The sequence below is a fragment of the Eleutherodactylus coqui genome, chromosome 2, assembly GCF_035609145.1.
Source record: "Eleutherodactylus coqui strain aEleCoq1 chromosome 2, aEleCoq1.hap1, whole genome shotgun sequence".
NCBI classification, from domain to species: Eukaryota; Metazoa; Chordata; class Amphibia; order Anura; family Eleutherodactylidae; genus Eleutherodactylus; species Eleutherodactylus coqui.
Genome location: NC_089838.1, coordinates 137,451,666 through 137,469,057, shown reverse-complemented (window position 1 = coordinate 137,469,057; position 17,392 = coordinate 137,451,666). Strand labels below are relative to the sequence as shown.

At 48.4% G+C, this 17,392-nt stretch overlaps 1 protein-coding gene across 1 annotated transcript in view; it reads left to right on the top strand.

Annotated features, from left to right (window-relative positions):
- Positions 1 to 9,998: 9,998 nt before the first annotated feature.
- Positions 9,999 to 17,392, top strand: part of ZFC3H1 (zinc finger C3H1-type containing) — a 68,093-nt gene continuing 60,699 nt past the window's right edge. Inside the window, exons 1-3 of the mRNA XM_066591641.1 lie at positions 9,999 to 10,448; positions 12,038 to 12,442; positions 15,858 to 15,916. Coding sequence (XP_066447738.1) covers positions 10,067 to 10,448; positions 12,038 to 12,442; positions 15,858 to 15,916 — 846 coding nt within the window. The 5' untranslated portion in view covers positions 9,999 to 10,066. The remainder of the gene's footprint in view (positions 10,449 to 12,037; positions 12,443 to 15,857; positions 15,917 to 17,392) is intronic.

The following is a 17,392-nucleotide window of genomic DNA, read 5'->3' as shown; positions in this document are numbered from 1 at the left end:
AATTTAACCGCCCTGTCCTTTTAATAACGACGCAGGTAAAAAAAATTATATGTTGTGATAAGCCCCGCCCCTAACCCCTCCTCTGAGCAAACTTTGGGGCTCCACGAGTAACTTTTACTGCAAAAAGGGCTCCATGGCTGAAAAAGTTTGTGAACCACTGCAGTGGCAAAGTCATTGTGTGTGAGCGTAAATAAGCATTTCATAAAGAGTTTCTTACCAGTAATGTAACAAAGTTTTGTTTTTTTAAATTCGTTTTATTTAAAACACAGAAATATTTTGCGCAGTACAAAAACGAAAAAGGGTTTGTTAGATACATATCAGATTATACATAGGTATTACGTTGTACTTGGATTGGTATAGTAAATAGTGCAATAATTTCTGAATACTTTAACATTTATATCAATAAACTTAACATTTAACCATCGTAACCTGTCTGTGCCGATCCTTTGAAATTTGTATAGTAAAACTCCATGTGTTTGATGATGTGAGAGGAGGGGGGGGGGGAGAGGAAGGGGGAGTTCAGGGTTAAGAATTTAGTCTGCAGATAGGGTGGATTGGGTATCCAGTCAGAGAGCCCACACCCCTTGAAATTTGTTCGGGCAGCCTCTATTTTGATAAATAATTTTCTCATAGGAAATTACTGTGTTTACCATTTGAATCCAGTGTGGGACTGATGGGGCTTCGGCAGCCATCCATTGTATGGCTATCGCTTTCCGCGCCAGAAATAGCACCTTTTCAAGGAAAGTACGGGTATAATATGGCCACACCTCCTCCTCCAGTAGACCAAATAGGGCTATTTTAGGGTCCAGGTCGATGCTAAATGGGGATGGTAATATTGAATTTATAAAATCGGTGATTTTGGACCAGAAGTCATTGACTGGAGGGCACTCCCAGATCAGGTGCCAGAATTTTGCTTCCGGTTGGCGACATCTATGGCAGGAGTTTGACGAGGCATTGCCCATTTTATAGAGACGGCTAGGGGTGAGGTAAGCTTGGTGTATTATGTATAGCTGTATCAGTTTGTTGTTTACGGCGGGGGAGACAGACAGATGGGATTTAATAACGTCCAGCCATTCTTCAGATGATAGGGATGGAATAGAAAGTTTCCATTTGTCCCAAGCTGGAAGTGGATGAATGTCCATTTTGGCCGAGAGGAGGTGCGTGTAGAGTGCTGAGATCAGACCTTTGGGTCCTTGTGATTTAAGGACACCTATTGTGGGAAATTTTGATATTTGAGTGGAGGGACGTGGGAATTGGGAATTTAGTGCATGTCGCAGCTGAAAAAATCTAAATAGTTGGAGTTGTGGGGCCTGCAATTTGTCACGCAACTGGGTAAATGTGGGAAGTGCTCCGTCCGTATAAATGTCTGCCAGTGAGCGTACCCCTTGGGATATCCAGTATTGGGGGTCTGGGACCGAGTGCAAGGCCACTAAGCCAGGGTTGTTCCATAGAGGGAGCTCAGACACTACATCTTTGTATCGTTGAAGGGTTTTGGCCTCCTTCCACACGCTTAAGGCGACTCTGTGAAGTGGTATTGTGTCGGAAGAGTTTGTGCATTCTGGAAATTCTAGGTAGGTTAATAAGTTGTTTGCTTTAACCTGCGGTAATGTAACAAAGTTAGTACTGTAACTTTGATCAAATCTGGTTTTACTTCGTATCTAAGTACACTGTCTGGGAACAGTGCCAGCGCCTGGGGGTATATGTGTTGCCCATTGTCTAAAGACAAAGAGCGACTCATCACAGCTTGTGATAAGAAGGCACAAATGCAAAGATATCTAGACCCAAAGGATACTACTACTAATTGATTACTTTCACACCAGCCTGGGAGCTGCAGCAGCCCTGGCGGATTCTTGGGAATCCCTGGTCTACACTATTCAGGACAAGGCCTAGTTTAGTACTTAAAGGGTTTTTCCAGACGAATGCTACTGATGACCTATCCTTAGGATAGGTAATCAATAGTAGATCGGCTGGGGTCCGTCGCTCGGGATCCCTACTGATCAGCTGTTCCAGCACCACAATACACTAGGGTAGTGAGCGGAAGTAGCGCCAATCCCTGTATAGTGGCCGATGCTTGAATTTGCAGGTGCAGCTCTCATTAAAGGGGTGTTGTCATAAAAGATAAACCCCGTCCTTTAGTTGGGCCCTGCGTAATATAACAAAAAACTGTATACTTGTCTCTTTGGATCCTGGCATGCAGCTGACAGTCACTGACATACGGGTAGATGGGCTAAGTGGAAGCACGTCAATCAAAGGCCACAGTGTCACAGTCAGCGCTCTTGGCATCATCGCTCATATCCTGGTACCATTTTAGGGAACATGTATTGTATAACTTTTATTAACCCCTTAGTGACCAGCCATCTCTGTTTTTACGGTAGTCATTTTGGGTCTTAGGCTTGGCTACTGTAATATCATGGCGGCTTATTTACACGGGACAAATGTCGGACAAACGATACCCAACACTCATCTCTGTGTCCTCGCTCCCGTGCTGCTGCACAGGAGCGAGTATTGTTGGCTTTCTGACAGAATTGCCAGCAGGGGGCTTGGACGGCTGGAGATTTCACTCCTCGCTCTCTCCCACGCATATTAGCTTTTTACACCCCACCTCCACACCATTCGCAACCTGATTGGTTGTTTGGATTTACTCATTCACGGTGATTTGCGTTGGCTGATTCACAGTGATTGGTCATTTGGTTTGGCTGATTCACAGTGATTGGTCATTTGGTTTGGCTGATTCACTGTGATTGGTTGTTTAGGTTGGCTCGAGTAGAGGTGGTATTAAATAGGGATATATGCCTCCCCCGCCCCTCTCCATTCACGTAACATTGCGGCCGTTCAGTCCTGAACGGCTGCTGTTTACACTGAACGATTATCGCTCATTGTTTAGGCTGCATAAAATCCTGAACGCTGATCGTTCAGTATAAACAGCAGCCGTTGAGTACTGAACGGACGCTGTGTTAGTGAATGGAGAGGGGTGGGGGAGAGCGAGGAGAGAAATCTTCTCCAGCCGCCCTGCTGCGAGCCAACGATACTCCTGTGTAACAGCATGGGAATGAGTACATGCGGGGACGAGTATCAGGCATCGTTTGCCCAACATTCGTCCTGTGTAAATGGGGCTTTAGGCAGCACTTAAGCCCAGTGTCAGCCAGAGTTGGTGCTTGCCTGTCTACTAACAGCCAGGCTCCTGCTCTAACAACTGTGAGCAGGGTGACCTCTGTTCCCGACCGGTTACCCCCCACCCTTTACAGTGCTGTGCAAAAGTTTTAGGCAGGTGTAGAAAAAATGCTGTAAAGTAAAATGCTTTCAAAAATAGAAATGTTAAGGGTGGGTTCACACAGGGCGGAAATCTTGTGGAATGTCCGCAGCAGGACCACATGGCTTGGCACAGGATTTGAAGTGGCTTTAGTCCGCTGTGGAAATCTGCATAGAGATAAGTGAGACTGCAGCAGTAATGGTGCTAAAATTGGCATACCACAGATTTGAATTCCGCGCCACATGCCAGTTTCACCCGTCGTCTTTTAGCATTCCCTAAATCTTAAATAATAGTAATAATGTAAAACTGTGTGGTATGTCTCAAAATAGGGGTAATAACAGAGGCCTGGTTGGGATCGGCACATGGGGCAATAAAACCGGGTATCCTTCCTCCTTCCATGCTTGCTACAAACCCAGTATAAAGTGGCGCTCTGCGAAGCTTGCCGAGTTGCGGCGGTCTCACACAGAAGGCGCTCAACAAGCTGCTCCTGGAACTGCAGGAAGGCGAGCTTTCCCGGGGACTCTTTGTAAATTACATACTACAGGTAGCGGTCTGAATTACGCCGGGCTCACGCCATATGTGGAATCCTCTTGAGGAGGCTCGCAGCGGATCCTAGCTGTGAGTCCGGCTGTGGCCTTGCCTACGGCCGTATAATATACTGCGCATAACTGTGTACTCACACAGGCGGTCATGCACAGTACACCTTTTTTTTGGTTTATATTTCCTACGCCGTCGCTTAGTGATGATGCGGGTACTCACAGTCTGTACACAATGTCGTTGTGTATGGGCTGCATGTATATCTGCGACCATGGAGCACAGTGGGCTCTATGTCATGGATATCCGCAGTGAAATAGAACATTCTGCTACTGTGAGTGGAATTGCGTAATCCAATACATTTGATTGATCTGCGGATCAAACAGATGCGGAATCTGCAATTCCTATCTGGTCACGTAAGACCAGCCGAATGGTAGATCGCTACCATTTGATAATGGTGATCATGTAACTGGGGACCGCTCATCGAGGCCTTCAGTCATTGCTCGAGGTTACCTTTAGTAATGAAATTCCCCTGGCCCTCCCCAGCTTCTGTGCTTGCGCCCACCATTTTGCCAATGGGCACATGCGCAGAAATCGGGGAAAAGTCTATGGATAATCCTGTCAGGGGACATCGCTGGAGGCCTTAGGTAAGCAATTTCACCTCTCCTCATGGATCTGATCAGTGAGTGGAGGTGAATGCTTAACTTTGTTTTTACTTTTATTCATTGGATAACGGCAATCACGTGACCAGGAACTGCATACCGTGGCCCACCGTGAAATCTTCAGGCTCTCAGCTACCCTTGTTAAATTTCTTGAGCCGCGCCCTTACTTCTGCGCTTCCGTCTGCCATTTTGGCGACGGGTGCATGCGCAGAAGCCAGGGAAATGTCCGCTGATAAAGATCCAGTCGCAGGAAAAATCCGGGGGCCTTAGGTAATTAATTTAATCTCCCCACAAGGATACGATCCGTAAGGTGAGATGAAACACTAACTTTTTAAACTTTACATGATTCATTGAGTGGGGACCACATACTGCGGCGACCTCTTCCTGCTCTTGGCTACCCTTGCTAGCCAGTAGCAGGATGATTTGAAATTTCTTGGGAAATTCTGCGCATGCACCCGACATTGTACCTCTGGCGCGCACACGCTGAAGGCGACGGTAGGTCCTTTCAGGACCATATCACTGTGGGACATTACGGAGGCCGGAAGTGAGTAGTTCCAGCTCCCATCAGGGATCTGATCCATGAGCGGAGATGGAACTGTAACTTTATTTTTACTTTTATGCGATTGGATAACGGCGGTTGCGTGACTGGGGGTCGCACCCCGCAACCCACGATAACAGCTCCAGGCTATCAGCAACCTCCGGCTGCCGTTAATAGGGAGCTGTCACACACACAGACCCTGCGATTTCAATCTACAGGACAAGTGTGTTTTTATGGCCCTGTAGATTAAAGCCCAGACATCCAGGTCGTGAAAACACGTATGAGTGGTCCCTAAGGGGTTAAATGACTTAAGAAGCCCTGGTCACTAATGCTCTGATCTTCGAAGAAGCTGCATTGGTCATGTATCGTTCATTTCACATGTGAACGCATCCTCAGTTATACTGCCATGAATGACTACTGAAGCCAATGGCTAGCTAAGCAGTCATATGCACAACGAATGGCACCTACTGTAGGAAAAAAGAAACCCAAGTAAAGTAGTCCACTCCCAAAGTATAGGATATAAGCAAGCAATTTTATTAGACACATCAAAAAATATGAAAAAAAGAGGGGAAAAAAAGCAAAATACAATAATTAAAGGGCCACTCTAGTGATTTTCTTTCACTATGCAGCTAGCCCCCAGAATATGTCCACAAGAACTGGAATCTTCCTCTGGTGGGCGAGGCATTACTAGTACATACTTCTGTTGCTAAGTGAATGAGGAGGGATGTGCGTCGTTAGGGAAGGTTGTGTTCATCTCCAGTGATTTTCTTTTTGGTTCCGTTTTTCGTCTATTTTGTGATGGCTAATTCATATGAACGTACAATATTCATTTGATTCTTTGATGTCAGAGGGATAGTGCACTCCGAATCTGGAACACGGGACTAGTTACCAAAGTTATTATTTGAACGTTTTGAAAAGCTTGCGTCACGATGTACGGTGAAAACATCCTGATTTGTGGCAAATACGTGGCTGGTTCTTCCATCATGACAATGCACCTGCCACACAGCACTGAGTGGTAAGCAATTTTTTATGAAAAACGGTGTGAGAGAAACCATGATGTTCTCTTATACGCCATCTTGTTCACCCTTCCTTCTCTAACTTACTTGAAACACATTCAGATATTGTATTCAGAATAATAGGCCAATCAGAAGATTACAAGGCCTGAAGAAGAAAGCTGCGATTGACCTTCGCTCACAAAAGAGTCTACTGAGGGGAAGACCGCTCACTAAAGATCGACTCAGTTTTAGAAATATACTCTGCTTAGCAAATAGAGCTCTTTATGATCGGTTTTACTTTATTTGATCTTCTATATATTTTATTTTTATTTAACTATGTAAATCTCAACTAAACTCAGAAATGTTTCTAGATTACCAATCTCAGACAGTAAGCAAAATGTGTGACTAGAGGGAAGAGTTTTTTTTAGTTGCCAGTTTTAGTTTTTTTCCTTTCAAATGGGGAGTACTGCGAAAGCGACTGAAGTTTCAAAATGTACAAATTAATAGAATTTTAATACATGAATTCCTGTTTCTTTTCTGTACCCCCTTGTATATGTGGGCTAGTGTTGCCTAGATTAGCTAATTCCTTCCATCTCAAACTACTGGCCTCTTTTTCCTCAGATGGTCATGTGATCACAGTTCTGCCCAGCTCAGATTTACTTGGGGTTATGTGTTCTCAAACTAGTCAATTTCTCATTCAGCATTACTCCTGTGTGATGCTGTTACATGCAAACTAACACAAAACTGCGTAGAGAGGGACACAGACACTCCTATCACAGTTACTGATGATTAGAGGCTCTTGTCACACAGTTACAATAAAGGAAATCACAGCTTATCCTCCTGACAGTATACTTAAGGCCCATTTACATGGGACAAATATCGGGCAAACGATGCCCAACGCTCGTCCCCGCATGTACTCGCTTCCATGCTGTTACATAGGAACGAGTATTGTTGGCTTGCAGCAGGGCGGTTGGAGATTTCAACCAAAGAGTCTCCTGGTAAAGGCATAGACGTAATCTGACGCGGTCGGCGCATGCGCAATGGTCTATATGGGACGCCACAACATGGTGCCACACATAGCCACAATGTGGTTTACTACACAGCTGTTCATTGTTGTATTGGTAAATTGGGGGTCCGCCCGCAGGCTCCAAATCCATCTACAGGATTGGTAGGTGATATGGGTGTGTTTTTATTTGTACTTTTCATTGGTGTACCTTTTTTGTATGTTTTATATAAATCTATAGGATGTTTGTTACCGTGTTTCCCCAAAAATAAGACAGTGTCTTATATTAATTTTTGTTCAAAAAAGTTTTATCTTTTTTACATGTATAGCTGCCTGGACACTATTTAAATTGACTTTTTTAATTAACTGTTAGCAGGGCTTAAATTTGGAGTAGGGCTTATATTTTAAGCATCCTTAAAAAACCTGAAAAATCATTTTGCATCCTCAAAAATTCTGGAAAATCATGCTATGTCTTATTTTCAGGGTATGTCTTATTTTCAGGGAAACAGGGTAGTACCGCATTCTTGAGAAAGACCAGAACGGGTCGAAACGTCGCAGTTTGCAGCTTTTATGCTGAAGAATAAAGGAAATATTGGATTTTGAAAGAAACCTCTGAGTGCTGGTCTCCATAGTGAACATTTATGCACTATTTGACCAGGAATAGAACTAACTGAAGAAACGTATACATTAACCAGTTCACAAGCGTAGAGTTAATCAAACTGCATGTGACCTAAAGCGTCACTGGCGTCACAACACATGCTGAGTTTTAATAGCCATTGGTAATAAATGAATTATAAACTACACATATGTACAAGAAGGCGTCTCTGAGGGCCGCTCTCACACGGACGGATCAGATTCCGCATGCGGGAGCCTGCAGCAGATTCCGACTCTAACCGCAGCTGGCATCCACGCAGAAATATACAATATACAGTTTAAATCTGTATTGCGAATGGTACGGGCGGCTCGCTGTCGGACATGCCCAGTACAGAAATTTTTTTCCCCCATGCTGTTGCTAGGCGAAGACACAGGTACCCGCGACAAATTGGCAATGTCATTTGTTGATGGGCAGTGGGTCAAACAGCTTCCATTGACTTTGGAATCCGCACAAGAATAGAGCATGCTGGGATTTTATTTCCGCGTGCAACTATAGAGTTAGTTTGCGCTAACAAGATGATAGGAATAAATCGTTAGGCTATATTCACGTCAGCGCTGGAAGCCCGCCATGTGATACGATATGGAATACCAGGTCTGGATTGCAGAACGCAGCGCTGTTTCATTGGTGACAACTTCGACCAGCGGGGTGGAGGCTGGATGGACCCCATTATAGTCAATGGAGGCAGTTGGGCGCTGTCCAGTTTTTCTGTTGCTCGGATACAAGAACAGAGCCAAATAATGGAAAACTTCTACAGCTGTGAACTTCGCCATGCAGAGTAGTTGACTGCAATGGAAGCCGTCCGCGCGTTTTCCCACACGAAATATAACATGCTGCGATTCTCCCCCGCGAGCGGAAAATCACAGTTGATTTCCGCTCGTGGACAGGGGAGAATCCCTTAACATAGCATGTCTATGGACAGCTATTGCTGCGAAATCCATGGCGGGTGTCTGACCGCGGATTCCGCAGCGACAATCCGTCCGTGGGCATTGGCCCTTATATAGGCTATTTTGGTCCATGAATCTCACGATCAAGCGAGGGCTTGCTACTATTTCTTTGGCCTCATGTCCACTTGCCGCACGGATTCCATTGCTGAATCCTGTAGCGGTATCCTGTGTGCCCGCGGACATGGAGAGGAAAAGACAGTTTCTTACCTCTCCAGATCCGGCCGGATCTTTTTTCTTCAGGACGGCGGATGTATCCGGGAGTGCCGGCCGACACACTTGCGCAGTGCATTATTTTTTTAATCCCCTGCTTTCCTGCGGCACAGCCACAGTAACAGCTGCGGGTGTACCGCGGCGGGGATGGCTTCCATTGACTTCAATAGAAGCCGTCCCTTCGGGACCAGCAGGAAGATGGAGCATGCTGCGATTTCTTCCCATGCGTGCGACCCACACGTTGGGAAAAAAATCCCATCCGCATGCATTAAGTTCCCCTACGGATGCTAATGCATCCCTATAGGCCTCATGTCCACGGGGAAAATCGGGCCCGCTGCAGATTCTCCATGGAGAATCTGCAGCGGGTCCCTCCTGCCCCGCGGACATGAGCGCTGAAAATAGCAATAAATAAGAATAAACTCACCTCCCATCCGCTCCGTTTCTTCTCTTCGCGGCGGCGTCATCTTCTCTCGTCGCGGCCGGATCTTCTTTCTTCGGCTCGGCGGATGTGCATGATGACGTCGGTGACGTGCCCCGCGCATGCGCCGGGCCGAAGCAAAATGATCCGGCCGCGACTGAGAGAAGATGGCGCCGCGGCGAAGAGAAGAACCGGAGCGTGTGAGTAAAATATGATTTTTGTCTCCCGCGGATCCGGACGGCTTCCATAGGCTTCAATAGAAGCCCGCGGGAGCCGTCCCCGCGGGAGACCCGCATGAAAATGGAGCATGGTCCAGATTTTTTCATGCTCCATTTTTTTTAAAATCCTTTTTATTGACCATCCTCGGGTATTTATCTACCCCGCGGGTGGTCAATGCATCCCTATGGGGTGCGGATCCGCGGGCAGAAGAAGAGTTAAAATCCGCTGCGGATTTTAATTCTTATTTTGCCCGTGGACATGAGCCCATAGGCTTCTAGAGCTGCAGATTATATAATTAAACCCCCCCTCCCCGGACATTGGGTCTTTATTAGTGTAAAATCCGCATGTCTGAATACACGAATGAATGAATGAATGAATGAATGAATGAATGAATGACGGCCTGAATCCTGGCAGATAGCAGCTGCTCAGCCCTGAACACCCATCACTGCACGTCTACACGGCAAGCTCCTCTTTCGTTTCCCCGGGATGACGCACGAGGGGGAATTCCTCCTCCGGCCAGCAGGAGTGCGATGACGTAAGGGGAGCGGGGAATCTCGCGAGAGCTCAGCTAGTCGGGCCCGGATCTTGTTGGGTTAGGAGCAGCTGACTGTCGCCTGCACTCCGGGCCGCCGTGAGCCATGACCGAGGCCGCCCGGCGCTCCCCGTCTCCCCTGGAGGAGGGAGAACAGATCAGCGATGACAGCGACGGACCCGACAGCCCGAAACCACGCGTCCACCACCGGCCGAGCAGCCGCGGACACCCGCACCCGTATCACCCTCCTTCCCGGCCGTTGCTGCCCACACCGCACGGCTACCGGCGCAAAGAGCACTACCGGCTGCCGCCCCGACTGCCCCCGCCTCCGCCGCCCCTAGGGGGCCCTAGACCCTCGTTCTGGGAGCGCAGCCATGGCACGCTCGGCCGGTTCCGCTCCTGGGGCAGAGGGGGGCGCTTCTGGGACCGAGAGTGGCTGGGCCGGGGGCCGCGGCAGGGCGGCTGGAAGGACTCTCCCCCCAGAAAGTGTATCCTTGCTGCTAGCGCGTCACGTGGGGGGCTGCACCCCGATCCCTGGTGGGGGCGGGCTGTGAGGCCGGGCCCTGGTTGGGGGGGCTGCACCCCGATCCCTGGTGGGGGCGGGCTGTGAGGCCGGGCCCTGGTTGGGGGTGGGGGGCTGCACCCCGATCCCTGGTGGGGGCGGGCTGTGAGGCCGGGCCCTGGTTGGGGGGGGGGGGGGGGGCTGCACCCCGATCCCTGGTGGGGGCAGGCTGTGAGGCCGGGCCCTGGTTGGGGGGGGGGGGGCTGCACCCCGATCCCTGGTGGGGGCAGGCTGTGAGGCTGGGCCCTGGTTGGGGGGGGGGGGGCAGCACCCCGATCCCTGGTGGGGGCGGGCTGTGAGGCTGGGCCCTGGTTGGGGGGGGGGGGGGGGGCAGCACCCTGATCCCTGGTGGGGGCGGGCTGTGAGGCTGGGCCCTGGTTGGGGGGGGGGGGGCAGCACCCCGATCCCTGGTGGGGGCGGGCTGTGAGGCTGGGCCCTGGTTGGGGGGGGGGGGGGGGCAGCACCCCGATCCCTGGTGGGGGCGGGCTGTGAGGCTGGGCCCTGGTTGGGGGGGGGGGGGCAGCACCCCGATCCCTGGTGGGGGCGGGCTGTGAGGCTGGGCCCTGGTTGGGGGGCTGCACCCTGATCCCTGCTGGGGGGGCGTTGGGAGGTCGGGCCCTGCTGGGGTGACCAGGCCCAGGTGTACTGGTGAGCTTCTCTTTACCATTGTAGTAATTGGCCATCTAGCAAGATGTAGGAGTCCATAATGGCACATTTTGTGTTTGGGAGCTTAAAGGGGTTTTCTACACTTTTTTTTATTGGTGACCCGTCCTCAGGATAGATCATTGGTAACTGATCAGTGGCATCTGCTGCTCAGGACCCCAACTGATCAACTGTTTCGGCACCACATGCAGGAAACAAATAGCTCCGACCTCTATGTAGTGGCTGGTGCTTGGAATTGCAGGTGCAGCTGTCGCAAGCAGCAGACCCCAGCTGATCACTTACTGGTGACCTACCCTTGGGATAGGTCATCCATAGAAATCCCCTTTAAGGCGCGTGATCTTGTAGAATGCATACTCCTGGTATACCTGGGGCACAGATAACTTTACATGTGGGCGTCCACAAGAATGATGGGGGCATCCCAGTCTGAAGGACTGATCAGCTCTCCACCAGATCTACGGCAGTCTGACCCTGATTGCTGATCCATCCTTCAGACTGGAATACCCCTTTAGGCCAGCTTCACACAGCCAAGAAACCCATGCGGGATTTGTGTTGCAAGACCCCGAAATCTTGCACAAATATGAACCCCCTTCTTTTCAGTGGGACCTTTAATGCCTGGCATGCCGTGTGATCTCCATGTGAGTGGAGAGACTCCATGGCCTTAGACAGAAGGCTCCAGCATGAAGTTGCCAAAGCTTTGAGAATAGGGTCAGACTGAGATCCTAGTCCCCTAGCCTGTCGCTTCGGACTAGAGGGTCCGTCAAGGACTTATGGGTACTCCTACCGCTATAAAATGTGTCGTGGACTCGTATGTTTTGCGTTATTCTCGTTATGTTCTCTTAGCACGCTCTTCAGTTAAAGGAAGATCTCCACCAAGGAAGCCCAGCCACTATGAAGAAGAGAGTTTTGAGGAACTGCTCCTAAAGTATAAGCAGATTAAACTTGAACTTGAGTCCATAAGCAAGGACGAGAAACACTCTCACAAAGTAGATCCTGTGAAAGAGGTCAGTGTTGTGGTGACCACCACGGAGCCCCCCGCTCCAGAGGAAAGGGGTGTTGTGGAAGATGTCGCTCCGGTGCTGCCGGTGGTTGAGGAGAAGCCACCAGTAAAGACATTTCAGGCATTCGAACTTAAACCTCTTAGGCAAAAGTTAAAACCTATCACCGAACAAAAGAAACAAAACATCTTAGAAGAAACGCAGCCGCCTGAAAGTGCGCCAGAAGAAAAACCCGTGCAGAGTCCTGCGTGTCCAACAAAGGGTATGTCCGCCTCTCCGGCCATGATGCATCCACTGCTGAAAAAAAGGAGCAATTTTGCAGATAGTCTTGAATACAAATATCTCACTGTTTTGTGTTTGCAGTTCCTATGCAGAGCTGTGTGTTTCCATGGTAACACACTACAAACATCCCCTATATTCTGATCTTGCAGTAATCTTACCTCAATCAGCCTTGATTAAAAAGCCCTTTTTATCATTCAAAAAACGAGCGAAAATGAGCAATAATCCACAGCGTAAACGCGGCCAGCGATCGAATGTTTCATTCGTTTATTTAAGACAAGCATAAAAATTTTGGTTGGCTCATTCGTTGGTCATTTAGTTGTTGTTAATCACTGGTGCGGCGAACTGACCGACTGAATGATCCTATTCATTTATTTTTAACAATTTATCTTTGTTTAACCCTTTCCAATCCAATTGGTATCCTGGTTTTCCTAGGGGGCTTACTCTTTTTCTGCCGTTATACAACAGCACTATCTGCTGGCTAAAGCTAGTACTGCATGAGGTGACACACTGGATAGGCTTCGACAGCAGAGAGGCTGGCAATATACAGTAAGAGAACCCCGACAGATGTCTTCCAACATTGGAGCTGTACAGCCTTAAATCATAATGTCTTTAGCGGTCAGACAGTGGATTGGAAAGGGTTAAACTGATTGCCCGAGTGAACAAGCAAACTGTCGGCATTTGCTCAGGCAAACGATAATTGTTCAGTGTAAAAGCCCTTTAAGGCCGCTTTCACATTTGTCCTGTAGATTTCTATTGTTTGGCTCTGATATGGGTGTGGAATTCTGAAAATACGGTCTGAATCCAGCAGCCGTGGGCGGCACTTTACAGACCCTATTTCGTCTAATGAGGTCCGTAGGGTTTTTGTCCTGCTCATGGCATTTTACTGAAATACTAAAAAAAAAAAGTAATCCCAGCCCTAGTAGAAGTTGTTGTTTTGCAGCAAAACTGGGCATGCAGTTCCATCTCAGGCAGATATGCAAATGATTACCGTGGGGCGATTAGATTAATGGTCTTGGCACCTGAGGCCCTAAAAGTGGTTCCGCTCTTGGTCTATAAAAGGCTCTCAGAGGATACTTGTGTGTAGCGAACCCTTTTTTTTTCCGCTTGCGTAGAGCTTGTTGTCCACTAGACACCTCTACGATGCAATAGAAGAGCTTTTACCCCGTTAACGGGGTTCGAGAGGAGGGGCATTATTGGAGTTTGAGAAGCTGGATGGTCGTATTGACGAATTGTCCCCCACCAGCCATTCTGACCTTAAGAGGTGGTGGGACCAGTGGATGTGTGAGGGCACAGACACAAGGCGACTGGTCTTGGGATGCCCGCGACAGACCACCAGTAGAGCGGATCGTCCAATCAACAAGCACGAGCAGCTCCAACTGTTTTGTTGTCTGCCATCATTATAGGCGGCTTTGTCTGCTGGAACTATTTCCAGGTGGTTGGCTGAAGGACATTTGGTCTCACAGCGCTCATTACATGTACTGCCTTTGACACCCACCCACTGACGCTTACATTTGCAGTGGTGTTGTGAACAATGTAACTGGACGCTACAGAGCGGAACCGGGCTGTCTTCTGCAACAAATCCAGTTTGGGCGCTGACGATGGACATGAGCGTCACACATTTGTTTCATTAGATTCCAACAACAACTTCTAGGTGCTTGATTTCTTTTTTGACAGTGAGTGTGAATACTGTTTCCCCAATAATAAGCCCTTCCCCCGATTTTTGGTGTGTGTGTGTGCTTGAAATTTAAGCCCTTCCCTGAAAATAAGCCCTAGCTAGATTACATGTAAAAAAAAAACACAATGTCTTATTTTCCATGGGAAGGCTTTTAATACTCACCTAGCAGCTGGCGTTTGGTCCCTCGCGCTGGGCTGCAGTGCTGCTGCAGGCTTCCATGTCCTCCTGCATGCTGACAGAGCAGTTCTTTCTGGTAACGGGGCTTAAATTATCCCGCTTCCAGCAAGCTAATGCTCCGATTGGTTAGTCGAACGCAACGTCAGCTATTGAAAGCCAGAGCTCGATTAACCAATCACGGCCATTCAATGTCATTCTCATTCGCTGATATGGCACTCAATTAACCAATCGGAGCATTGGCTTGCTGGCGGTGGGGTATTTAAGCCCCGCTACCAGGAAGAACTGCTCTGTCAGAGTGCAGGAGGACACGGCAGGCTGCCGCAGCGCCGGAGACTAGCACGAGGAACGGAACGCCAGCGGTAGGTGAGTATTATAAGACTTCCTCCGGAAAATAAGACACACTGTCTCTTTTGAGGCAAAAATAAATATAAGACAGGGTCTTATTTTCTGGGAAACACGGTAGCACATGATGTTGCACTATTTGTACTTAGCCTATATAGTAGGTTAACAAGGAGTAGATGAAGTAGTGGTTTGTAACCATGGGAACAGGTCTACAGAGGACTGACTTCAGAATTATAATGGGCATGACTGTGGACTATTACAAAGTCCCTGGCCAACCAACAGAAGCAGCTCTGATCATAAAATGTATCAGTATGTTTAAAGGGCCACATCTGCAAAAGCACTCGTTAGGGCTACACCATTGTTGCCTACAGGGGGACATTTTAATTGTCATTACCTTCTGCATTTTTCTAAATAGGCTACAGACCATAAGAATACAGTTAGGAGGATGCGCTGTGATCTCCTCTGTTATAGCTGTGTGATCATCGGTAACTCTGATCGGAGTTCCTGTGTCCCCCACCCTCCAGGTAGTTTCTGTGCTTGGATTCATGTAACAGCAACACACAGACTGAAAATCTGACTAGTTTCAGAGATCATAACCCCAAGTAGATCTGAGCAGGTCAGATCTGAGATCACATGACCATCTGAGGAGGAGGCGGCCAGGAGTTACAGAAAGAACTAACTAACATTAGCTCACTATGTACTGGGGGATAGCAACATAAAAAAAATCACTGGAGTGGCCCTTTAAATGGGTGTTTCTCATCACAGCAAGTTTCTCCTCTATCCACAAGGTAGGGGATAACCTATTGATCGGGGTGTGGGGGGGTGTAGTCTGACCCAACCCACCACTGCTATCCTTCCATGGCCTCGGGGACTCCCACATGGTCTTCACTGTGTCCCCCAATTACTGCAACAAGAAAGAAATTTTACGGTAAGTACCAAAAACCCCATTTCTTAAAATGGTAACACCAGAGATTGGCGAACACGCTAACACTTATCTCTGGCGGTCCCGTTGATATGAATACAGCGGCAGCACAAGTGGGACCACCTGCAGACCTTTTATCTTGGCACAACCCCTTTAAATCAACACTTTACCAAAACTGAATAAGAAATGTAGCATGCTGCTTGCACAAAGCATTAGGTTCATATAGTGATGCAATATTGCTGTGACATCTCCAAAAACCAATGCTTTTCTCTTTCCCAGAACCAGAGGAGGCCGAGCAGATGGTTCCCGCTGAGATCTGCGCTGCCGATGTGGTCTTAGTAAGTCATTTTTGTTTTCTTGCTTTGAGGAACTAGTTTTCCCGTATTGAACTCCATGAAGAAGTTGTGATGCTGAAGCTTATTTGGCACTGCAAAGAGTATACTCTGACCTCAAAGCAGAAGAGCGCTCTGGGGAAGTGGCTTCTGGGAATTGCTGTTTAAGCAGAATACTTGTCAGAATGCTTTTTGGGTAGAGAAAGGCAGGTTTTCTTTCTCGCTAATTCGGTCTCTTGTAGTGGCCAAAGGGGCAGACTTACTAACTTTTTTGCACCTCGACTTTGTTGTAAAATGCAGCAAGGTTAGATGCATTTCTAGCGCATAATGTTTTTTAATCAAGTTTTAGACCTATTTCTGAAGGAGCTGCACCAGAAAAGAATAATCCACTGGGCCTCGCTCAGCAAGGGGGCAGGATTTACCTGGAAAGTTCACGTTGTGAAATTATGGCGCAGACTAAGCCACGCAATAGGTATATATGGACAACTGTGTAAGGCCGCCTGTCCACAGTCGTGACGGAATATCACTAGCGATATTCCGCCGCCGGGGAGAATTGACAGGTCTCCGCAATTAGCCTATCTGATAGGCTCACCGTGGCAAATCGCAGCATGCCTTGATTTGAATCCCGCGAGTGGAGTATCGCTATGATTCTCCGCTCGTGGACGTCGGGCTGCGCTTTCCATAGTTAAGTCTATGAGAAGCGTTTACTGCATTACTCGCGGCCGGATTATCACCGCGGATAACGCAGTGACATATCGCCCGTGGACAGGAGGTTTTAATGTGCCAAACTAATTATCTAGCACAAGCCACTTGGATGAATTTGGCACAGCTTTATACTGCATTGTATGATGCCCCTTTTGCAATATGGGGGTGGGATTCACAGTCCCATATCGCACTTGTGTCTGTGTGAAGTTAACCTGAGGGGAGAGCCTTTAGACATGAAGAGAAGTGAGCGAGCCTCGGATGAAACCGAGCGACAGATGAAAAGGGTACGATTGCTCGCATTTACACGTAACTATTATCGCACACTTTTGTTCGTTTAAAGGGGTTGTCCCGCGCCGAAACGGGTTTTTTTTTTTTTCAACCCCCCCCCCCCCCCCGGTCGGCGCGAGACAACCCCGATGCAGGGAGGTAAAGGAAGCTTACCGGAGCGCTTACCTTAATCCCCGCGCTCCGGTGACTTCAATACTTACCGCTGAAGATGGCCGCCGGGATCCTCTGTCTTCGTGGACCGCAGCTCTTCTGTGCGGTCCATTGCCGATTCCAGCCTCCTGATTGGCTGGAATCGGCACGTGACGGGGCGGAGCTACACGGAGCCTGCATTCTGCACGAGCGGCTCCATTGAAGATAGCAGAAGACCCGGACTGCGCAAGCGCGGCTAATTTGGCCATCGGAGGGCGAAAATTAGTCGGCACCATGGAGACGAGGACGCCAGCAATGGAGCAGGTAAGTATAAAACTTTTTATAACTTCTGTATGGCTC